Source organism: Staurois parvus, unplaced genomic scaffold (assembly GCF_062004578.1).
Source record: "Staurois parvus isolate SC_StPar_1 unplaced genomic scaffold, SC_StPar_1.0 ptg000277l, whole genome shotgun sequence".
NCBI classification, from domain to species: Eukaryota; Metazoa; Chordata; class Amphibia; order Anura; family Ranidae; genus Staurois; species Staurois parvus.
Window position 1 is genome coordinate 1,809,573 of NW_028318073.1, and position 25,496 is coordinate 1,835,068.

The 25,496-nt window shown below is 42.4% G+C and overlaps 1 protein-coding gene across 6 annotated transcripts in view; it reads right to left on the reverse strand.

The window, feature by feature from the left end:
* MAP4K3 (mitogen-activated protein kinase kinase kinase kinase 3) overlaps window positions 1–13,905 on the reverse strand; it is a 478,522-nt gene extending 464,617 nt beyond the window's left edge. For all 6 annotated transcript variants that reach the window (XM_089681775.1, XM_089681773.1, XM_089681774.1 and 3 more), the window contains exon 1: window positions 13,600–13,905. In XM_089681775.1, the coding sequence (XP_089537901.1) occupies window positions 13,600–13,695 (96 nt within the window). In that variant the 5' untranslated portion in view covers window positions 13,696–13,905. The remainder of the gene's footprint in view (window positions 1–13,599) is intronic.
* Between the last annotated feature and the right edge of the window lie 11,591 nt (window positions 13,906–25,496).

Below are 25,496 nucleotides of genomic sequence, written 5' to 3' on the forward strand. Positions count from 1 at the left end.
AAGCAATCATTTCTCCTATCTGGCTGCATTCTTGCAGCCATTGAGAACTACTGTGTGAGCTGTGATTGGTCACAGCTTATCACATGGTACAAGGCTGTTGTGAATAGTTGTTGTGAGCATTCACAGATTTCACACGTAGTAAGAAATGATGTCAATGATGGCCAATCAGTGATCACATGATCGGGACCTCGCACAGATGATCGGTGTTCCACTGTGTCTGGAGGACACAGCGGGCACTGGATCGCGCGCACAAGCAGCGGGCAGGGAGGCCGTTTATAAACGGCCACCTGACCCTGCACTGCCACCGTCCGGCAGTTTATATACAACGGACAGATGGGAGGTGGTTAATAAAGTAAATCTGTTTTGAAATAAACTGGGGACTGCCATTGCTGACCTCTTCTGGAAGATACTTATTGCATTTGCTTTTATGCAGACCCACTGGCTTCAATACTTTCAGTCACTGACCCAGAACAAGTATGCAGATTAGGAAAGTAAAATTCCCCTATCTACACCGCTCAAAAAAAGGAACACTTTAAAAACACATCAGATCTCAATGGGGACAAACATCATGCTAGATATCTATACTGATATGGACTGGGTAATGTGTTAGGAACGTAAGGATGCCCCATCGTTTGATGGAAATGAAAATTATCAACCCACAGAGGACTGGTTTCAAAGACACCCCAAAATCAAAGTGAAAAAATGATGCAGCAGGCTAGTCCATTTTGCTGAAATTTCATTGCAGCACCTCAGAATGGTACTCAGTAGTTTGTATGGCCCCCCACGTGCTTGTATGCATGCCTGACAATGTTGGGGCATGCTCCTAACGAGACGACGGATGGTGTCCTGGGGTATTTCCTCCCAGAACAGGATCAGGGCATCACTGAGCACCCAGACAGTCTGAGGTGCAACCTGGCAGCGTCGGATGGACCGAAACATGACATGCCAGAGGTGTTCTATTGGGTTTAGGTCAGGAAAGCGTGGGGGCCATTTAATGGTATCAATTCCTTCATCCCCCAGGAACTGCCTGCTTACTCTCGCCACATGAGGCCGGGCATTGTCATGCACCAGGAGGAACCCTGGACCCACTGCACCACAATAGGGTCTGACAATGGATCCAAGGATTTCATCCTGATACTTAATAACAGTCAGGGTGCCATTGTCTAGCATGTAGAGGTCTGTCCATGAATATGCTTCCTCAGACCATCACTGACCCCCCCACCAAAACGGACATGCTGAACGATGTTACAGGCAGCATAACGTTCTCCACAGCTTTTCCAGACCCTTTCAACTCTGTCACGTGCTTAGGGTGAACCTGCTCTCATCTGTGAAAAGCATAGGGCGCCAGTGGTGGACCTGCCAATTCTGGTTTGCAATGGCAAATGCCAATCGAGCTCTATGGTGCTGGGCAGTAAGCACAGGGCCTACTAGAGGACTTTGGGCTGTCAGGTCACCCTCATAAAGTATGTTTCTGATTGTTTGGTCAGAGATATTCACACAAGTGGCCTGCTGGAGGTCATTTTGTAGGGCTCTGGCAGTGCTCATCCTGTTCCTCCTTGCACAAAGGAGCAGACCCTGGTCCTGCTGATGGATTAAGGACCTTCTACGGCCCTGTCCAGCTCTCCTAGAGTAACTGCCTGTCTCCTGGAATCTCCTCCATGCTCTTGAGATTGTGCTGGGAGACTCAGAAAACCTTCTGGCAATGGCGCATATTGATGTCTCCTAGATTGTAAGCTCGAAAGAGCAGGGCCCTTGACCCCCTCGTGTTTTGTTTTGTTACTGTATTGTCTCATGTTCTGTCCCCCACTGTAATGTACAGCGCTGAGCAAACCTTTTAGCGCTATATAAATACTGTATAATAATAATAATAATAATATGCCATCCTGGAGGAGTTGGACTGCCTGTGCAACCTCAGTAGGGTTAAGGTATTGCCTCATGCTACCAGTAGTGACAATGACCCTAGCCAAAGGCAAAACTAGTGAAAAATAGCCAGAAAAGATGAGTAGGGAAAAAATGTCAGTGGCCTTCATCTGTAAAACCCCTCCTGTTTTGGGGGTTGTCTCACTATTGCCCATCTAGTGCACCTGTTAATTTTATTAACACCAAAGCAGCTGAAACTGATTAACAACCCCCTCTGCTATTTAACTGACCAGATCAATATCCCAGGAGTTTAATTTACTTGATGCTATAAAAAACGTTCCTTTCATTTTTTTTTGAGCAGTGTACATACAAATTCTGGATCAGTGAAATTCGAGGCAGAAGGCAGTGGAGCATTAACAGCCAGCCAACTAGGATTTTCAGGAGAGGCCAGCAATGAGACTGGGCATGTTCTTCTCATGACAGGTTTACTCTAACCACCACAATACTAAGGTTTGCAGCAATCCAGAGGAACTGTTGACAATTTCATAAGATACTTCTGCTTGTTAAAGCAGAACTGTAGTCTTCTATAATTTTGTACACAACATGGATAAACTGTTGCTTTACAATACACAAATGTTAAAATCCTCCTAAACTCCACTTCTGTTTTATGTTCCCTACATCCTTGCTCATGAGATGGGCTTGAGGAAGGAGAATCAGTACCACCCAGAACACATATAGCAGCAGTTATAGGGGATGATTTACTAAAACTGGTGCATTCAAAATCTGATGCAGCTGTGCATGGTAGCCAATCAGCTTCTAACTTCAGCGTGTTCAATTAAGCTTTGACAAAAAAAAACCTGAAAGCTGATTGGTTTCTATGCAGAGCTGCACCAGATTTTGCACCATGCAGTTTTCGGAAATAAACCCCATAGTGCTGAGGAGCTTGGGCGTCCTCCAAACTCATCTCTATCCTAACTTCCAGCTTGCATTCTTATTTAGTCCAGTCAGCTGTGGACTGGGTCATGTAGGAATATTGTAATAAAAAAAAATATATTACCTAATTGCCAATCTCCTTCACTCTTCCTACCACGCCATCCCCCACAGCTATTTCCTCCTGTACCACTATCCCCTCCCTCCTAGATTGTAAACTCCAAGGAGCAGGGCCCTCAACCCCTCGTGTATTGTACTGTATTGTTACTGTACTGTCTCCCATTATAATGTACAGCGCTGAGCAAACTATTGGCGCTATAGAAATACTGTTTAATAATTATATATATACACACACACATATATATACATACACACACTGCATGTTGTGTATTCTCACGTTATTGAGCAAGCCAGCATATGACTGAGCTTGATGTATTTTACACAACAAAAGCAGTCAAGGACTATTTGCTATGTTCATTTTATGCAAGATAACCTGGGCACTCAGGGGCCCGACTTGTTACATTTCAAAGGATGTAATTTGCAAATTTGCAAGGGTGATAAAATGCAGATAGCTCAGTCAGACTTAAAAGGAGTTGGTCAACATCTACTAAAAGAGGTATTAAATAGCATTCTTCAAAGGGTAACTTGTTTATCTAATTAATAGTAAAAGAATGCAGTTAGGAAATATCTAGACAACTTTTACTTCATCTGTCCAAGCCCAAAAGGCATTACGTCACCCAGAAGATCAAAGAGGCTACTAAAAGTGGCCAATCACAGTGCTTGCCACTGAATGGGAAAAATGTGTATATTAAGGAAACTTCTTTTTGATTAAATATGACAGGAGAAAGGGGTTCTCTGAAGGTTTCTAATGATTGCATGAATATTCTAAGTATCCTGTCATCTGCCTTGTCTGTACCTCTGTCTTATGAACTGTCGCTGAACTGATTAAATGTATCAATCTCGAAAAGAACTGTTAGACTAGTTGCTGCAGGAAAAGTACATTTATAAAAATACAGTGGTCATACGTCCTCCATCATTGATATAAGGCAACAGGTCGTTCCCTGCCCCACAGCACATATAAACAAGTGGCGGGATGCTATTAATGCCATTACCCTTATATGGATATATGCAATGACATTCACTAGATATACTTTTAAGCAGAACTTTACCCATAACAACTTGATAAAAAATAATGTCCTTTAGCAAGGAACATACATTCCACATTAATAATTATGCTACCAAAATTAGCATGTGCTGTAAATTGCCTCCAGTATTGTTCCGGCTTCTTTTTGCTGGAGGCTGTTACTTTGCTGAAGCCCAGAGCCACAGAGCAGCAGTAAATCTTTAAGCTGTCAGCAGATCGTTCTCTACATATTTGGCACAGTGCTGAAAAATAGAGAGCAACTGAGCATGTGCACAGCATGGTGAGACAGTGTATTACTGGATTTATCTGCAAAAGGGGCCAGTATGAAGTGATCTCTCAGGGCTTTTCTGACTAGTTCCACTTTAAATTTCCTCCTCCCCAGCATTTTGACCTGTGTAAGCTCTAAACTGACTTGTCTGCACCTAAACAGGACTATGGCACCCTTCAACATCCGCATGTGACAGCACTGCACCAGTCACCTCACACTGTCACTGAGTCACATGCTCACCCATACTAAGAAGTGCAAGGTATTTCTTTATATTCCTGACAGCCAAACAGAATGGTGCAAGAGTGAGGAAAGACAAGTACATGCGTGCCAGGGTTACACAAAATAACACTTTCTCTTTGCCCTGCATAGGCAAGGGAGATTGTCACTTCAAACGTTTCTGCAAACATAAATCAAATTTATATAATTAGGCTACATCCAGACCACATCTGTTTCATTTAGCTTACAATGACACTTGTTAAATACACCTGATTTGACATACATACACATCCATTTTCTTAATTCATTGCGCTGATGTGCTTTTTTTTTAAAGCACTGCACTGATGTGCAGGTTTTTTTGTTTACAGAAGGCAAAATAAATTGTTTTTCTATCTTTTAATCTGTGTTGCAGCACATATGATGCTTTGTAATGAGTTGCACTGCATGTAAATGCAACATGTTCCATTCCTGAAACACATTCATTAGGAACCAGCTGCTTATGATCAGCTTTGAAAAACACTGAAGTAATCCTATACAACAAAATTTTGCATCCTAAAGTAAACAAAAAACGATCTCTAAATGGCCGTCAACAGTTATTATACATTCCACTGGCAGATGGAACAGGTCAAGAGGATAAAAAAAGTTCACATGTAGAGTCTGCACAGAGCACCACCATTTGTATTGGCAGAAAGTGAATAAACAATGTTAGCACCATCAATAATATACCTTTATTTTAATCTATAAAAAAAGTATTGTATCATTTCCAATCAAATTTCAGTTTGTGATTAGGCATGTCTACATTTTTCTGACCATTCTGATATAATTGAGGCACATAGAAAACAATTGTGCTCTGTGTGCCCTTGCAGTGACTGGGGTGTGGAAATTCACATGTACAGATGTCAATGAAAGTCACACATTAAATCACCAAATATAGTGCAGGAACTATTTTTGAAATTATGCTACTTTAAATCACACTGATTAAAACAGTGCCAAATAGAAATACATCAGATGCAACTTCACGCGCGACATGAGATTTACAAATCGCACCGGTGTGAATCAGGACTAAGGGGTCAATTCACTAAGAGTTAAATTACGACCAAAAAAATGCAGTAAAATAACGCATGCGGTAAACATTTTGCAAATGTGCAATTCACTATGAATTCTGCGGTAAATAACTCTTGCAGTAAAATATTTGTATTGCGGTAATTATCGCATATTTTCAGCTGGTTGTTAAGGAAGCCAGCCGCGGTGTCCTTAACAATGGATAACTCATCAGCTGTCAGCTGGTGTCCCACTGACAGCTGAATGAAAACAATACATGTAAGAAATTACAGTGGCTAAATCGTTAGAACTTCCAACTGGCAGTACTAGGGTCATTGGTTCGAATCCCAACCATGGCACCACCTGCCTGGAGTTTGCATGTTCTCTCTGTGCCTGCGTGGGTTTCCTACGGGTACTCCGGTTTCCTCCCACAATTAAAAGACATGTTGGTAGTTTAATTGGATACTGTTTAAATTGGCCGTAGTATGTATGAATGTAAGTTAGGGACCTTAGATTGTAACCCTTTGAGGGTTAGGGAATGATGTGAATGTACAATATATGTATAGAACACTGCGTAAATTGACGGCGCTATATAAGTACCTGAAATAAATAAATGATGCAAAAAAAGAGTGTGGGGGATTTTAAGGAAAACCCCAAACCAAAATGTGTATATATAAAAAAAAAAAAAAAAAAAAAAAAAAAAAAAAAAAAACAGCCCCTAGGCCTGGTATGGATTATGGGGGAACCCCACACTAAAATAAAAAACAAAAATATGGCGTGTGGGTCCCCTCACAACCCTAATGAATGTTGGGTCTGGAATGGATCTGGGGGGGACCGTTTTTGTAAAAAAAATTTGAGTGGGGTTCCCCTTAATATCCATACCAGACCTCTAGAGGTTGAGGGGACCCCCACGCTGCATCTGAAAAAATACCAACACATTTTTAATTTTGTGTTAAATACTGCAGAATCGTTATTTTTTTGGGGGGTGAATTGGACATTTTGTTACCACACACAATCATTTATCGCCGAGTATTACCAAAGGGGGGAAAAAACTGTATGTAAACAATACAGTTCTCTCCCCTGTCAGCTCCAGCACACTGCTTTGTATGGCTCTACATAACACAGCCATACAAAGCAGTGTGCTTACAGTTGAAAGCACATACACTGCTTACTGTGAAACAGCACACAGTTAAAGCTTTGATTGCCCCACATGTTAACCCCTTCCTGCCCAGTACCATTAGTACAGCATCAGTGCTTTTTATTAGCATTGATCACTGTATTGGTGTCACTGGGGACGTCAGTGACACCAAGCCAGTTCCCCCCAGTGTCAGAATGCCCACTGCAGTCCCACTATAAGTCGCTGATCACCGCCATCACTAGTAAAATAAATAAACAAATTCCAGTATCTATACCGCCATTTGTAAATGCTATAACTTTCACGTAAACCAATTAATTTACACACATTGGGATTTTTTTTTTAGCAAAGACATGTAGCAGAATACATTTTGTCTTACATTTATGAAGAAATTTGATTTTTGAAATTTTTTTTCTGGACTTGTTTAATAGAAAAGTCAAAAATATAGTTTTTTTCTCTCAAAATTATCGGACTTTTTTATAGCGCAAAAATAAAAACAGCACAGGCGATCAAATACCACCGAAAGAAAGCTCTATTCGTGGGGGAAAAAGGACGTAAATTTCATTTGGGTGCAGCATTGCATGACCGCACAATTGTCAGTTAAAGTAACGCAGCACCGTAACGCAAAAAATGGCCTGCTCAGGAAGGGGGGTAAATCCTCTGGAGGGCAAGTGGTTAATGTCATCTGTGTCCCACATTAAGGAGATTAATTCTCTTTTATTGTCCTGATCACCAATGTCACAGGGATGAAATGAAAGTGAGAGTAAATCAAAAGTTTTGAAAATTCTCTAATGGGTACCTTTGTTCCTGTGACAACTGTCCAAAGCTGACCATACACCAAATAGTGTTTTTCATTTAGCCTGTAGGCTTACAGATTGCTACATCCACACTATACAGAACAGATGATGGAATATACTGCTGCAGGTATTGTAATATGACAGCCAGTACCAGAGGCTGTCAAAATACCTGAATAGTGATTGCATCCAATTCAAAAGCAGACACTGTTCGGCCAACAACCATCTGCTTGGCTGCTTTGATTTTTCAACAAAGAATATGGTACAGGAGGGTGTCACCAATGGAATGAATTCCGGTTCATCAGGAACCATCCCTTAAAGGGGGACTTTACTCCATAACAATTTGATGAAAAATAATGTTCTTTGGCAAGGAACATACATTCCACATTAATAATTATGCTACCAAAATTAATGTGTGCTGTAAATTGCCTCCAGCATTGTTCCTGTTTCTTGCTTCCAGAAACTGTCATTTTGCTGAAGCCCAGACAATCTGAGCAACAGTAAATCTTTAGCTGTCAGCAGATTGGCCTCTATATTTCTGGCACAATTTAAAAAAATAAAGAGCAACTGAGCATGTGCACAACGGGGTCAGATGATGTATCACTGGACTTTATAAGCACTTATTTTTAATGTTTTACATAGCTATACCTGAAAAAGGGACCAGCCTGAAGTGATCTAGGACCACTTAATGTTCTCCCTGTGACTGTGTGGGTTTCCTCCGGGTACTCCGTTTTTCTCCCACACTCCAAAGACATGCTGATAGGTTAATTGGCTCCTGTCTAAATCGTCCCTAGTATGTGTATGTATGAATGGGAGTTAGAACTTTAGATTGTATACCCCTTGAGGGTTAGGGACTGATTTGAATGTACAATATATTTTTGTAAAGCGCTGCGTAAATTGACGGCGCTATATAAGTACCTAAATAAATAAATATTTTTATTATTATTATTATAATACAGGACTTATATAGCGCCAACAGTTTGCTCAGAGCTTTACAATAGAATGGGAGACAATACAGCAACAATACAATAGGGTTAGGAGGGCCCTGCTCCTTGGAGCTTACAATCTAGGAGGGAGTGGCTAGTGGTACAAAAGGTAGTAACTGTGGGAGATGGACTTGTAGGAGGAGTAGAAAATTCCATTATTAGCTGGGGGAAGGATAGGCTTTCCTGAAGAGATAGGTTTTCAGAGATCACCTAAAAGTGAGCAGAGTAGGCGATAGTCTAATAAATTGGGGTCGAGAGTTCCAGAGGTTGGGGGAAGCTCTGGAGAAGTCCTGGAGATGAGCATGGGAGGAGGAGACAAGGGAGCTAGAGAGCAGAATGTCATGCGAGAAGTGGAGAGTACGGTTTGGGTGATATTTGGAGACAAGATTGGTGATGTAATTTGAGGCAGAGTTATAAATGGCTTTATATGTTATTGTTAATGTTTGAATTTTATCGTTTGGGCAATGGGAAGCCAGTGAAGGGATTGGCAGAGAGGGGTGGCAGATACAGAACGGTTAGTAAGGCGGATGAGTCTGGAAGCAGCATTCATGACAGACTGAAGAGGGGATAGCCTGCGATGAGTTTGGCCAATGAGGAGCGACTTACAATAGTCAAGGCGAGAGAGAACAAGGGAGTGAATAAGTTGCTTAGTAGTTTCAGAGGTTAAGAACAAGCGTATCTTGGAGATGTTGTGGAGGTGAAGTCTACAAGATTTGGACACCGATTGGATTTGGGGCTGAAAGGACAGATGGGAGTCCAGGATTACACCTAGCACCCTGGCATGAGGGGAGGGACTGATGGTTGTGTTATTGATCTTGATGGATAAGTCAAGGGAGGGGGCACAGGCTGGAGGGAATACTAATGCAGGCCATAGACGGTTCGTTTATCGGCCGATTTTGCATCCGAAAAAGAAACATTGTTCGTTCTGTACAACGATGTTGCCACCAATGATTGCGAAAATCAGCCGTTTTTCATGTATTTTCCAGCATGACCGATAAACGAAATGAGGAGGAACCGCAAAAATCGGCCGATGCCATTGCCCCACTAACAGTGCGAAAATAAGCCGATTATTCTTTTGGACGAACAATCAGACGATAAACGAACTGTCTATGGCCTGCATAAGAGCTCAGTTTTGGAAAGATTTGAGTTTGAGGAAGTGGAGTGACATCCATGCCGATATGTCACTTAGTAGGTTATTAATGCAAGAGGAGACTGAAGGGGTCAGGTGAGGAGTAGAAAGATAGATTTGTGTGTCATCAGCATAGAGATGGTACTTAAAGCCGTGGGAGTTTATCAAATGACCAAGGAGGAGGTGTAGATGGAGAAGGGTAGCGGTCCAAGGACAGAACCTTGAGGGACCCCTACAGAAAGAGGGAGTGGAGAGGAGGAGCCAGAGTTATTGATAATGCTGAAGGAGCGCTGCGATAAGTAGGAGAACCAGGAGAGAGCAGAGTCTCGGAGGCCAAGAGAGTGGAGTTTTTTTTGAGGAGGAGGAGATGGTCAACTGTATGAAAAGCCTCAGAGAGGTCAAGTAGTAAGAGTATGGAGTAGTGGCCATTGGTTTTAGCAATTAGTAGTTTTAACCTCTTGGCACCAAGCATACGCAAATTAGCGGCCTCACAGAACTGGGCTTTTTCCCGAGTGGCCACTAATTTGCGTACTTGTCTTTGTGCTGGGAGCATGCCGCATGGCACGCTTCCAGCACAAAGGCTGGGGTGTCAGTGAGCCCCGGGTCCCGTTCTAACAATCAGGACCCAAAACTCTCGATTCCATGGCACATGATCGCCCTTGATCAGTCACTGTGAAACCCGCCCCCCTTCTTTTCTCTCTGAATGGAGGAGAGAGATACATTGTATCTCTCTGTCCTTTCAGAGAGAAAAAAAAGTGAGTGCTAAAAAATAAATAAAAATACCTAGATCAAGGTTTGATCGAGGTCAGTGCCAGGGTTAGTGTATGGATCAAGGTCAGTATTCTTTTTTTTAATGTTTAAGTTAGTATCAGTTAGTGGCAGGATTAAAAGAAGCAAAATGTGCACTATTGTTTCTGGGCTGTACTACAGGTACAAACAACAACTAGCATACACACGTAGTATCACTGCGATCATCAGGAGCAGGAGAAATTATTTGGGGTTGTTTATGCTAGTAGCAAGAAATATACAGCTAAATAAAAAAAAAGGGTTGTTTTACTATTTTGGGTCAGTTTTCTTTTAATAATAAAAAAAAAAAAAATGTGGAGATATCCTTTACCATTTATCACCAAATGAAAGCCCAGTTTGAAAAAAACAAGTTATAATCCACCTACATGCACAAAGTAGTTGTGATGATATGTACGGTTTTGCTAACATATGTCAAAGTTCCAAAATTGTGCTTAGGCTTTAAGATTTGTTTTACCCTTAGGCGTGAAGGGGTTAAGGGCTATTGCTTTAGGCTTTTCTTTCCCTCTATTTTCACCTGTAGATCCAGCCAGTAAGTCTTGTAATTTTTAACTTAACACCTTTATGCCCCTATCACATGGACATCATCCATTCAGTCATGTTTTTTTCAAAGAAAAAACGGATTCAGTTTACAGTTTGCACATCTGTCTTCAGTTCAGTTTACCTCAGTTCCGTTTACATCCTTTCCATTCCATTTCAACAGATCTGGCTGTTCCGTTTAAAAAAAAAAAAAAAAAAAAAACTAGACCTGAACTGACATGATGATCTGTTTACATCCACCCACCCATAGACATACATTGTGGTTCCGTCTGGATCCCTCTGAATCCGTCTGAAAAACTGGCAGATGGAACTAGACTGAATGCCTCTGTGAAAGGGGCCTAAACAAACTAAACTATGCAGCATAAGTGGCAGTTAGAAGATTGTAACAAACCATTTAACACTGACAAGAGTGCTTACAATGGTCAGTTTTTATTCATGGAAATCCTTTATCCCAAAAAAAGGGAAACAAAACTGTTGCTTTAGCTGCTTAAAAAGTGTTAGCAAGCCTTAATCTGTTAATCAAGTCCATCTCATTCTGCTACTGCATCTAACACTACCCTCTCCACAGACTGACAATGCTGCTGTCAAAGTGTCTCCACTTCTCCTCCATCGACATTGAAGACATCCTAACCCAGAAGTGTGTTGCTGGCCAATTACCAGGTGAAAATAAAAAAAATGAAAAAAAAAAGAAAACTAATGCAGCTAACACATTTAGGCTACATTTAGACAGGGGAAACCACCAGTGAGAGTCAGTAGAGCCTTGCTGGCGAAGCTACATGCTGTATGTGCACAGTGTGTGCAAACAGCAGTGGCTGTCAGATTTCTACTCAAATCAACAGCTAGGGCAATCAAAGAGGTTAGAGCCTCTGACCGACCCTGGACACAATAGCACGCGTTCAGGAACAATTTTTTTGCTGCTACCCAATCCCACCTCCCTATGTAAAGGTGACATTGCTTGTCATGCCGGCAGCCTCTTGGAACATGTCACATGTCCCAGACAGATGCAGGACAAGCCTTTCTTGGGCCTTGTGATCTCATGCATGCACGGTGGGGAGCCAGCTCATAAATCCAGAATGGCAGTTCCATCAACCAGCAATGATGAGAATATTCGGTTGTGGAATAAATGTACTGGAATCCATGGGTAAGTACCTGATTTTTAAAAGTCAGTAGCCACAGTATTTCTAGCCGCTGACATTTAATTTTTAAAAATGTACTGAAGTTCCTCTTTAATCTCACCTTTTAACAAAAAAAGAAAAGATGAACATCCTACATCCTCCTGACCCCTGCTGCACTTACTTCTGTGAGCATTGAGCTTTTAGTACCCACCCAGTCAGTGCAGCAGTTTGGAAATTTGAAAGCCATGCTCTTCTCTCCTGTCTTTCCTTAGGGTTCCAAGATGGCTCACAGCAATTGCAGCTGGTCACAGTGGTCATGTGCCAGCAAGTGACCAATTATAATCACTCTGATCCATCCCAAACCCTTAAGGAAAGGGTTTTCAAAACACTGGACTGCTACACCAGCTGTGTGTTAAGTGACAGCTCATCAACCACGGAGGTACATGCAGCAGGTACCAGGGATGGCTGAGAGAGTATAGGGTGTTAGTTTGGCTTTTCATTTTTTTGTGAAAAGGTGAACTTACACTTTATGGATTGGTAAACTCTAAACTAATCATTTTTATGTTTGGTGTAAAAGGGAAGTATGGCCAAAGCTTTTTTATCCATACTTCTGCAGGTCATAGCAGTGCCCTTACTTTTGCTCTCCAGTGACCCAGAATCTCGCTAACAGCTGGTGTGGCAAAACCACTCCAGGCCCTGGAAGGATCCATCATGTCAGAATCCACCCAGCTGCCTGATAGCTGGCTCCACTTCACTAAGAGCCAGCCATGTCTTCCCCTTGCGCACTAGAGGGGCAGAGTGGAGACTCTTGACTGACAGTCACCGCTTTCCATTCCAAGTGGATTGAGAACTGAGCAATCAGTGGTCATGTGATTGCTCAATTCTTGGGCTTAGAGCCAAAGTGAGACAGATGCTGCATCACAGCTGTATGTGTTCTGTTAACCCCAAACATCTCATTTAAAGGAGAAGTATAGCCAAAGCTATTTTGACTATACTTCTCCTGTGCAGAACTAAGTGCACTGCTGTGACCCAGACTCAACCAACTGCTGGCTAATGTCACTGAGCTGGTCAGATTCTGCAGGGATCCAGACAATAATGTCGGCATCCACCTAGATTCCTGGACTAACAGCTGACTGAGATCTGCTTCCAACACCCCCCCCCCCCCCCCCAGAGCGCCAGTGAGCAATGGAGGGGCAGAGAGTGGGGACTGACAGCCCCTGTTCTCTGCTCAGAGCAGAACTGAGCAATCAGCAGTCACGTATTTGCTCAGTTCTCAGTGTAGGGCCAATGGTAGACAGATGCAGCATCAGACCAATGGTGGAGATATCTAGGGAAGTATAAACGTTTGTTATTTTCCATTTGCACACTTGTTCTTTAACAGCAGGCATTCCATGTAGTCCTGGTACACCCAGGGCAGTGTCTGCACCATGGCACTGGCCACCCCACCTCTCCTTACACAGGTATGTTTGTGTCTGTCATATGACCCATCTCTGCAATCTCTGTCATGGCCAACCATGGCCATACCCCTGCTGTGTACACTAGTTGTGTCCCGGAAAGGGATCTCCCGGTGCTGGATGTCCTGATAGAAGAGGCTGTCCTAATGGCAGCAGAGCTCCCAGCACTCCGCACTTATTTACCTTGTACACATCACCATAGGTGCCACTGCCAATCCTCTGAATGAGCTCGAAATCCTCCTGCGGATTCCTCCGAGACAAGTCGCAGCCCGTGCTCATGGTGACCAGCCGCCCGGGTGTCCGCAGCACCCTCAAGATCGCTGCCCCGGGCCGGGCCGCCGGGTCCCCGCTGACGAGCACACCAGGCCGGGCCTTCCAAGCCTTCTCACACTCCTAAACGTAGAGACGTACTAGATCCAGGAGAATACAAGCCTAGTAGATCCCACAACATGGCTCCTGAGCCAGGCCTGTGCGCAGGCGCAGTGCGGGGACAGAGGCCTGTGCCAGGGGTGGGGAGAGGAAGACGGAGAGGAGGTAGTAGGCCGGGGGTGCTGAGCATTGGAGAGAAGGGGGATGTCGGCTCGTGAAGAGCTATGGCAACCCCTAATAATCATTATGATCGGGCTGAGTGCGGTATACTCAGCACTGACTGTTGCAGACGTAACATGAGGGTGGAAAAGGAATTTGATTTATATACTGATTTAGTTCATAATTCCAGGGAAGGAACCAGAAGATATAGCCCACCGTGGAAGCTGAGATGGATGAAGCTTGCGTAGGGGCTCATGCACACAGGCAGTTTGTCGTGTGCACAATAAGGGTGCGTTTAGACGTGTCTAAATTCTCTGCTCTTCTAAAGAGTGATCCGCGTTCAGATCGCTTTTCAGAGGTAATTGACAAGCCCGTGAGGAGGAGATTTGACACCGCCTGTTTTAACCCCATTTTTGCTAATAAACATGTCGCACATCCTCATTCACTTTAATGGGTCACAATTCAGTGGGCTTACCAATAGCAACATGTTGGGTAGTTTTTGCTACCAGCAAAGCATCGCGACTGCAGCATATAAACACCTGTCCACTGCCATTTACAGCTTAACCACTTCTCTACTGCACTATAGCAGAACTACTGCAGCAGGGTTGCGCAAAATCACGTGTATATATATATATACGCGATTGCATTTCTGGGTAGGGCAGGTAGCTGCATTTCCATTGGTGGCTAAGCTGTGGATCACGGGGTCCCAGCTGGAGATTCTCTGCCAACACCCGGCAATCGCCGCGGAACACTGACGGGAGAGGTCTGTATGTAAACAACACAGATCTCTCCCTTGTCAGCACCAGAATGCTGCTTTGTATTGCTTTGCATAGCAAAGCAATACAAAGCAGCATGCTTACACAGTAAAACACACAGCACAGTTAGTAAAACAGCACACAGTTAACCCTTTGATCGCCCCAGATGTTAACCCCTTCCTGCTCAGTGTCATTAATATAGTGTCAGTGCTTTTTATTAGCACTGATCACTGTATTAGTGTTACTGTGGATGTCAGTGGCAGTCAGTCTCCCTCAGTGTCAGTGCCCGCCGCAGTCCCGCTATAAGTGGCTGATCGCTGCCATTACTAGTATTAAAAAAAATCCAGTATATATACCGCCATTTGTAGACGCTATAACTTTCACGTACACCATTTAATTTACACATATTGGGATTTTTTTTTTTAGCAAAGACATGTCGCAGAGTACATTTTGGCCTAAATTTATGACGAAGTTTGATTTTTTACATTTTTTTACTGGATATGTTGTATAGCAAAAAGTAAAAAAATTGGGTTTTTTTTCCAAAATTGCCGGCCTTTTTTGTGTATAGAGCAAAAAATAAACACAGGCGATCAAATATCACCGAAAGAAAACTCAATTTGTGGGAAAAAAGGACATAAATTTCACTTGGGTGCAGCGTTGCATGACTACGCAATTGTCAGTTAAAGTAACGTAGCACCGTATCGCAAATAATGGCCTGGTCAGGAAGGGGGTAAATCCTCTGGAGGGCAAGTGGTTAAAGTATAAGTTCACTTTTTAACAAAAAATAATAAATGCACATTTCTTTGCAGGTGAAAAAATGTGCATTTATTATTTTGTTTATGGAGCCTCTAAAGGTTTACACCCACGATCAGCAGAACGCTGGTGCCATGTAGGTCTAATGGTCAGTGTATCTGTGGGCCCAAACATCGCACGGGCAAGCAGATACTCAGTGACAGGAAGACTCACTGAACTTTCACAGCTCCATGAGAACTACAAATCGACAGCTGCAAAGGGTGCCAAGACTTGTAGTTTTCTCTTTCACAGAATATTGTGAATGAGTGATGCGGCTGGGCAGGCAGAGCAAGCAGGGGAAGAAGACCCCTTGTTAGATGTCACAACTGAGGGTGCGGGGGTCAGTCAGTTCACAACATGTTACACCCTGATTATGGGTGTAATGTGTTCCGAAAGGTGAACTTATCCTTTAAAGTGGTTGCTACACAGCTACAAAAAAACCCTGCTTGCAGCCAACTCCCCCCCCCCCCCCCCATTTCTACCTGAGCCCAATCTCGATCCAGTGATGTGCACAAGAGCAGAGGCTCTCTGTCTCTCCTCATTGGCTCAGTGAAAGCAGCGGGGCAGAGGAGGAAGCAGGAGGCAGGGCTGAGCCACACTCTGTGTGTCTATGGAAACAAGAGCCAGCTCAGGAGTGTGCCCACACAAGTTACCACCATAGGAAGCGGCTTACTGTGGGGGTACTTGGTGGGGCACCTGAGGAGAGGAGGATCATGGCTGCTTTGTACAAAACCACAGCACAGAGCAGGTAAGTATAACATGTTTGTTATTTTAAAACAATAAAAAGATGGCTTTACAATCACTTTAAGGGTGGCACTAAAAGCATGGCTCAACCATGCATTTCTACTACCCCCAAACCGCACCTCTAAACTTAGCCTCAGGGTTCATTCATACTTAGGCCCGGGGGAAGATCGGCAGTTCTACTGCCCCCCCCCCCTTTACCCCTACACAGTGGCCAGAGGGGGTTGTTCATATGCTACAGCCAAAGTATTACATTTGCAGAAAAAAATGACATCCCCTGTCACAATCAGTGAACAGTACTGCCACCTCACACAACACATTGAAGTGAATGTGGATGCACCAAAAACATCCTGCAAACTCATGCAGTGCATGCAGATGTGGTGCAGGCTTCTCATTGCAGTAAAGAAGTGACATATCACTTCTCAGCAGTCTGTTAACCACACTCTGAAGAGCTATCCATCCCTGTTCATAGGAGCAGCAAGTGTAAGCGAGCCCCAATAACCTGGCATTTTGCATGCAAGGGAGGCACAGTGCAGTGTCTAGCCCACTGGCAGCCTGTGCAAATCAAAGACAAGCTGAAATACAGTGGGGCAAAAAAGTATTTAGTCAGCCACCAATTGTGCAAGTTCTCCCACTTAAAAAGATGAGAGAAGCCTGTAATTGGCATCATAGGTAGACCTCAACTATGAGAGACAAAATGAGAAAAAAAATGCAGACAATCACATTGGCTAATTTGGAAAGAATTTATTTGCAAATTATGGTGGAAAATAAGTATTTTGTCAATATCAAAAGTTCATCTCAATACTTTGTTATATATCCTTTGTTGGCAATGACAGAGGTCAAACGTTTACTGTAAGTCTTCACAAGGTTGGCACACACTGTTGCTGGTATGTTGGCCCATTCCTCCATGCAGATGATTTGGAAAGAATTTATTTGAAAATTATGGTGGAAAATAAGTATTTGGTCACCTACAAACAAGCAAGATTTCTGGCTCTCACAGACCTGTACCTTCTCCTTTAAGAGGCCCCTCTGTCCTGCACTCATTACCTGTATCAATGGCACCTGTTTGAACTTGTTACCAGTATAAAAGACACCTGTCCACAACCTCAAACAGTCACACTCCAAACTACACTATGGTGAAGACCAAAGAGCTGTCGAAGGACACCACAAACAAAATTGTAGACCTGCACCAGGCTGGGAAGACTGAATCTGCAATAGGCAAGCAGCTTGGTGTGAACAAATCAACTGTGGGAGCAATAATTAGAAAATGGAAGACATACAAGACCACTGATAATCTCCCTCGATCTGGGGCTCCACGCAAGATCTCACCCCGTGGGGTCAAAATGATCCCAAGAACGGTGAGCAAAAATCCCAGGACCACACGGGGGGACCTAGTGAATGACCTGCAGAGAGCTGGGACCAACGTAACAAAGGCTACCATCAGTAACACACTACGCCGCCAGGGACTCAGATCCTGCAGTGCCAGTCGTGTCCCCCTGCTTAAGCCAGTACATGTCTGGGCCCGTCTGAAGTTTGCTAGAGAGCATTTGGATGATCCAGAAGAGGATTGAGAGAATGTCATTTGGTCAGATGAAACCAAAATAGAATTGTTTGGTAGAAACACAACTCGTGTTTGGAGGAGAGAGAATACTGAGTTGCATCCAAAGAACACCATACCTACTGTGAAGCATGGGGGTGGCAACATCATGCTTTGGGGCTGTTTCTCCGCAAAGGGACCAGGACGACTGATCCATGTACAGGACAGAATGAATGGGGCCATGTATCGTGAGATTTTGAGTGCAAACCTCCTTCCATCAGCAAGGGCATTGAAGATGAAATGTGGCTGGGTCTTCCAAAATGACAATGATCCCAAACATACTGCCTGGGCAAGGAAGGAGTGGCTTCGTAAGAAGCATTTCAAGGTCCTGGAGTGGCCTAGCCAGTCTCCAGATCTCAAACCCATAGAAAACCTTTGGAGGGAGTTGAAAGTCCGTGTTGCCCAGCGACAGCCCCAAAACATCACTGCTCTAGAGGAGATCTGCATGGAGGAATGGGCCAACATATCAGCAACAGTGTGTGCCAACCTTGTGAAGACTTACAGGAAACGTTTGACCTCTGTCATTACCAACAAAGGATATATAACAAAGTATTGAGATGAAGTTTTGATATTGACCAAATACTTATTTTCCACCATAATTTGCAAATAAATTCTTTCCAAATCAGCCAATGTGATTGTCTGGATTTTTTTCTCATTTTGTCTCTCATAGTTGAGGTCTACCTATGATGCCAATTACAGGCCTCTCTCATCTTTTTAAGTGGGAGAACTTGCACAATTGGTAGCTGACTAAATACTTTTTTGCCCCACTGTATGCAGCTGCTGCTGCACCGTACTTACATATAGGGGTGTATGCCTGAATACAGGAAACCCACCGCAGCTGCGCCTTCTCCCCTTAGCACCTGAGGTGGCTGCCTCTAGGTCCTTCTGGCCCTGCATTGTTTCCATATCTTCCCTGATAAAATGTGAAGCTTTCATGCAACAGAAAAAAATGGTTGTGTGCCTTGCACGCAGAGATGGGAAGGCCTGGAAAAAAATGGAAACATTTTAAAAACAGGTTTTCTTTCCAAAGCCATTTTTGTTTTTTTCCAAAAAAGTTGGAAAATAAAAAGTGTGGAATATGTTCTTTTAAAATGATACACAATATATCTATGTATACAAAAAATCGTGAAATAATTCCTAAATAAATGCTGCTGCTCTTTAGTGTAGATACTGCAATTTCTGCCATTTTTTTTTTTTTTGCTACACAGCGCTGCGCTAGTTTAACGGACAATTGCGTGGTCATGCAATACGGTACATAAATAAAATTTATGTCCTTTTTTTTGCACAAATAGAGCTTTCTTTTGGTGGAATTTGATCACCTGTGCACTTTTTATTTTTGGCGCTATAAACAGAAAAATTGGTAAAAAAATAAAATTTTTAAAAAAATTATATTTTTTCATTTTGGTCATAAAAAATATCCAAAAAACCTAAAATTTCGTCACAAATGTAGGCCAAAATGTATTCTGCTACATGTTTTTGGTTAAAAAAAATCCAATTTAGTATATATTTATTGCTTTGTGTGAAAGTTACAGCATCTACAAACTATGGTATAGATAATGGAATTTACACAGCTTTTACTTTCTGACTGCCCATCACATTTCTTGAGGTGCTAAAATACCAGGATAGTACAAACACCCTCAAATGACCCCTTTTCGGAAAGTAGACACCCTAAGATATCTGCTGAGAGGCATATTGAGTCCATAGAAGATTTATTTTTTTTGCTCAAGTTTCTGGAAAATGACAAAAACATATTTTTTTTTTTAACAAAGTTGTCATTTAACCATTAGCCGCCCGGCCTATAGCCGTTTGGCGGCTGCAAAAATGCTTCAGCTTTCCGGGTGCACGTCATTTGGCGTGCTCCCGCACATGCGCAGTTCGCGCGGTTGCAGTGCCGCGCAGCGGAACGATCTGTCACCGGCCGTCTACCTCGGACACGGCCGATGACAGATCTGAGTACCGGCCCCCGTTGCCGGTACCATGTGACCTGCTGTGACCAATCACAGCAGGTCACATGAACGTTGTATACAATGGATGGCTTCATTCATGCCATCCATTGTATACTAGTGCCTAGCTGTGAATGGTCACAGCAGGTCACATGCACATGCCATGTGATTAGCTGTGGCCAAATCACAGCTAAGCACAAAAAAAAAAAAAACCTAAATCAATCGATTTCATTCAAGTAAATGCTTGCTTATAGCAAAGTAATTCTTTGCTATAAGCAAATTGTGTAAAAAAAAAAAAAAAATACTGATCACTTCCCCAAAGTAGTACAATGGAAAAAATAAAAAAAAAGTAATAAAAAATTAAAAATAATAAAAAAATATTTTTTTTTTCTCATACTGTCACCAGTCAGTGTCCCTGTTCACCGCCATGCCAGTTATATGATGACGCTGTACTGCACTGGTGACAGTATGTAAAAAAAAAAAAAATAGTGAAAATAATTTTTTACATTTTTTTTCATTTTCCGAAAAACAACTTAAAACTCGCCATTCCTCTTATGAAGTACGTCGGACTGTCTACTCTGCAAAAAGGGGTCATTTGGGGATATCTGTACTATTCTGACATTCTTGGACCTCAAGAAATTAGATTGGCTGTCAGTACTTCAGGATTGATCAATATTCAGATCTATACCATAGTTTGTGAACTCTATAACTTTCCTACAAACTAAATAATACATCCTAATTTGGGTTATTTTCACCAAAGACATGTAGCAGAATACATCTCGGCCTAAATTTATGAAGAACAATTATTTATTTGTAAACTTTTATAACAGAAACAAAGAAAAACATGTTTTTTTTTTCAAAATTTTTTGGTCTTTTTTTTGTTAATTTAGCAAAAAATAAAAACCCCAGCGGTGATTAAATACCACCAAAAGAAAGCTCTAGTTGTGTGAAGAAAAAGATAAAATTTTAGTTTGGGTACAATGCTGTATGACCGTGCAATTGTCATTCAAAGTGTGAGAGCGCTGAAACGTGTAAAATTGCCTGGTATTGAAATGGTAAATTTATTTCTTGCACAAGCCATGGGTATATGTGGAATTACACCCCAAAATACATTCTGCTACTTCTACTGAGTATGGGAATACCACGTGTGAGATTTTTTGGGAGCCTAGCCACATACAGGAGCCTGAAATCCAATGACCAATTTGAAAGCCTGAAGGTGCGTAACTTCCTCATTTCACTTCCTCACTACCTATCACAGTTTCGAAGGCCCTGACATGCCAGAATAGCACCAAACCCCCCCCCAAATGACCCCTTTCTGGAAAGTAGACACCCCAAGGAATTTAAAAAGAGGCATGGTGAGTATTTTGCAGATCTCATTTTTTCTCACAAGGTTTTAAAATAGAAAAAATATGGTTTTGTTTTTTTTCTTCATTTTCCAAAAACTTGTGGCAACAAATTAGATCTGCAAAATACTTACCATGCTTCTTATCAAATTCCTTGGGGTATCTACTTTCCAAAAAGGGGTCATTTGGGGGGGTTAGGTGCTATCCTGGCATTTCAGGGCCTCCGAAACTGTGATAGGTAGTCTGGAAGTGTAATAAGGAAATAAAGCCCTTTAAAAGCCTGAAGGTGCTTATTGGATTTTGGGGTCCTGTACTTGGCTAGACTGCCAAAACGTCTCTCACATGTGGTACCCCCATACTCGGGAGAAGTAGCAGAATGTATTATGGGGAGTAATTGCAATGGCGAGAAACTGCATACATTTTTAATATTCATAGGCAATGCTTTAAAAGCTACCATTTTAGATTTATAGAGGAAGTCTACTGTTAGAATTACTGCCTTTGATCTGACGTTCACGGCGATACCTCACATGCATGGCGCAACCGCTGTTTACACACCGTCACAGGGTCAATGCTTGTGCACAAAGGTGTGCGTGCATGGGAGGGGCGAGTTTTTTTCATCTTTTTATTTTTTTTTTGTTTTTATTTTGTTAATTATTTTTACACTGTACCTTTAATTTTTTTTTTGATCACTTTTAATGCTATTGCAGCTATTGCAGGGAATGCAAATATCCCCGATAACTTTAATGGCATTGTCATATATTCTTTTTTGAGAAATCTGGGGCCTATCAGACTCTGGATTTCTCCTCTGCCCTTACATTATCTAATCAAACCAAAATCGGTGTGATCAGATGCTTTCCCAATTTACAAATGGCGCTGTTTATATCCTGCGAAACTTAAGTGATGAAATGCTCGTAGCTTCTAAATTCTTACACTATAGCACCACACTGGTCTTCAATCAGCTCTATGGTCAGCTGGCAGAAACACGGCTGCATTCTCAGGTTCCCTCGATGGCACGGGACTGCCCGAGAAGGCCGTGGAAGGCAGCGGGGGAGGGGGGCATCATCTCCCGCTGCTTGTAAAAGCAATCCTGCAGCTAATTAGCCACTAGGATTTCTTTTACATGAAAGCCGATCGCCGGCTAAAAAAAAATGATACCAGGATGATGCCTGCAGCTGTAGGCATCATCCTGGTATAACCATTCAAAGTCCAGTGATGTACCAGTACATCGCTGATCCTTGTTGGTTATATATGGAAAACTCATACAAATGAGCGCAGAGAGGCCACTCCAGGTGGAAACATGTGAACAGTTAATCATGAGCTCACCACTGCTGCCTTGTTAATCATATGCATGATGAAGAGAACTGGAAAAAAAGGCGCTGTGGAAAATGCTCTCAGACAAGCACATTAGTGGAGGTGCATCTTTATTGGGTGAGATAAAGTAGCAAGTATAATAAAATTAACCAGCCTGAAGTGGACAGTGTGATTCCAATGGACGGCCCGTCCGCTCTGAGGGGAGCTGAGATCAAAGAATGCTCCTGTCGGCTTCAAATCACGTGGTGTCAGCGTACCAGCGTCCTGGGTGGTGTCACCATGGCAAACGAAGGCAGTGTCCGGCGTTGGCTTCAGCTGGGAGCATATGTGGGGTTACCAAGACGACATGTTTCGCGCAGTTGCGCTTTGTCAAGTCTCTGGTAACCATGGCCGGCGGCCATTATATAGAAGACCATTAAAGGGAAGGCTGGCTGAGTGTAATTAGCAGGGGATGGGGTGTCAATCAGAGCGGACGGCTCGTCCTGAAGCAATGCTGAATACAAATTTAAAGGTACAGATTGCAAGTTATAAAAAATGATATGTATAAAAACAATAGCATTGGAAAGCATGATATACTTTCATCTTTAGTAAAATAAAGGTAATACAATAACAAAAAACAAAAAAAAACCACACAAGTTAAAAATGACATCGCTGGTTCATGGAAGCTATGTCAAAAATTGCGTTTACAGTGAGGTAATTATGAGTATATGGGCAAAGAAGGGAGTAGGGAGAAGTGAATGCTAGGCATATGAAAATGACTGTATCAAAGGTATATGAAAATGACTGTATAAAAGGTATGACTAAAAGGAATATAATAAAATCAATCCTGGTATCAAATTAGGTAGCTCATATGTTCATAATTAAATAAATATAATAGATGCGTAATAACATGTATTCGTAATTGAGTGCACAGAATATATACATGGTGACAGTGCAGATTAAAAAACAAGGATTAAAAGAAGACAATACTGTATGTAATAAAAAACACACTGGAGGATCCTAGTTCCGGGGACTAGAAGTCAAACTTGTTAAATAATGCTATGGATTTCAAGATCCTCATTGAGACCATTGGGGGTCATAGAACCTAATTTGTAGATCCAGAACGTCTCTCTCTTACACAAACGGGCTAGTCTTTCATTGTCAGTAAATGTACCCTTTGGAATATGTTCGATTGCTAAGACCTCAAGAAGACTGAAATTATTTTGATGGGATTGCAAAAAGTGCCTAGGGACACTATGCTTATCGCATCCATCTCTTATAAGTCTTCTGTGCTCCCCTATGCGTTTGCGTAGAGGGCGTGTGGTTCGGCCTACATATAGGAGCTTACACGGGCATGTGAGAACGTATATGACGTGGTCAGTTGCACACGTTATAAACTGACGAATGTGGTAGCTGTTGCCCTGGGAGTCCAAAAACTGTGATCTGCCATGGGTGATGGACTGACAGGTGAGACAACCTCTTTTGTTGCATCTGTAGATACCAATTCTGTCGTCAAATGTAGGAAGGGGGCCGTTGTCTATGTAGGTGGACAGTGACATTTTGCTTGGGGCTAGAATGTTTTTCAAAGAACGGGCTCTCTTGAAAGTTACTTGTGGGGCGCATGGGAGATTAGGTGCTAATCTAGGATCTAATTGTAAAATGTGCCAGTGTTTGCGAATGATGTTTGTAATATCACGATGTGATGTGTTGAAACCAGTGATGAACCTAACCGAGTTAGACTGGTCACGGGCCTGAGTGTATGTTCGGTCTATCAATACGCTATGTTTGGTATATGCCTTTTTTATAAGGGAAGGGGGATAGCCTTTCTCAGAAAACTTTTTTGAAAGGAGAGAACCTTGTTCTTGGTAATCACATAATTTTGAACAGTTCTTCCTTAGTCTTTGGAATTGGCCACTGGGAATATTATTTTTCCAGGCTGGATGGTGACAGCTAGAATAGTGTAGATATGGGTTCCCACTAGTGGGTTTGGTGTAATTTGTACTACAAATTTCATTATCTGTGACTGACAAAACCAAGTCTAAAAAGATTTCCCAGATTCCCAGTGGCCAATTCCAAAGATTAAGGAAGAACTGTTCAAAATTATGTGATTACCAAGAACAAGGTTCTCTCCTTTCAAAAAAGTTTTCTGAGAAAGGCTATCCCCCTTCCCTTATAAAAAACGCATATACCAAACATAGCGTATTGATAGACCGAACATACACTCAGGCCCGTGACCAGTCTAACTCGGTTAGGTTCATCACTGGTTTCAACACATCACATCGTGATATTACAAACATCATTCGTAAACACTGGCACATTTTACAATTAGATCCTAGATTAGCACCTAATCTCCCACGCGCCCCACAAGTAACTTTCAAGAGAGCCCGTTCTTTGAAAAACATTCTAGCCCCAAGCAAAATGTCACTGTCCACCTACATAGACAACGGCCCCCTTCCTACATTTGACGACAGAATTGGTATCTACAGATGCAACAAAAGAGGTTGTCTCACCTGTCAGTCCATCACCCATGGCAGATCACAGTTTTTGGACTCCCAGGGCAACAGCTACCACATTCGTCAGTTTATAACGTGTGCAACTGACCACGTCATATACGTTCTCACATGCCCGTGTAAGCTCCTATATGTAGGCCGAACCACACGCCCTCTACGCAAACGCATAGGGGAGCACAGAAGACTTATAAGAGATGGATGCGATAAGCATAGTGTCCCTAGGCACTTTTTGCAATCCCATCAAAATAATTTCAGTCTTCTTGAGGTCTTAGCAATCGAACATATTCCAAAGGGTACATTTACTGACAATGAAAGACTAGCCCGTTTGTGTAAGAGAGAGACGTTCTGGATCTACAAATTAGGTTCTATGACCCCCAATGGTCTCAATGAGGATCTTGAAATCCATAGCATTATTTAACAAGTTTGACTTCTAGTCCCCGGAACTAGGATCCTCCAGTGTGTTTTTTATTACATACAGTATTGTCTTCTTTTAATCCTTGTTTTTTAATCTGCACTGTCACCATGTATATATTCTGTGCACTCAATTACGAATACATGTTATTACGCATCTATTATATTTA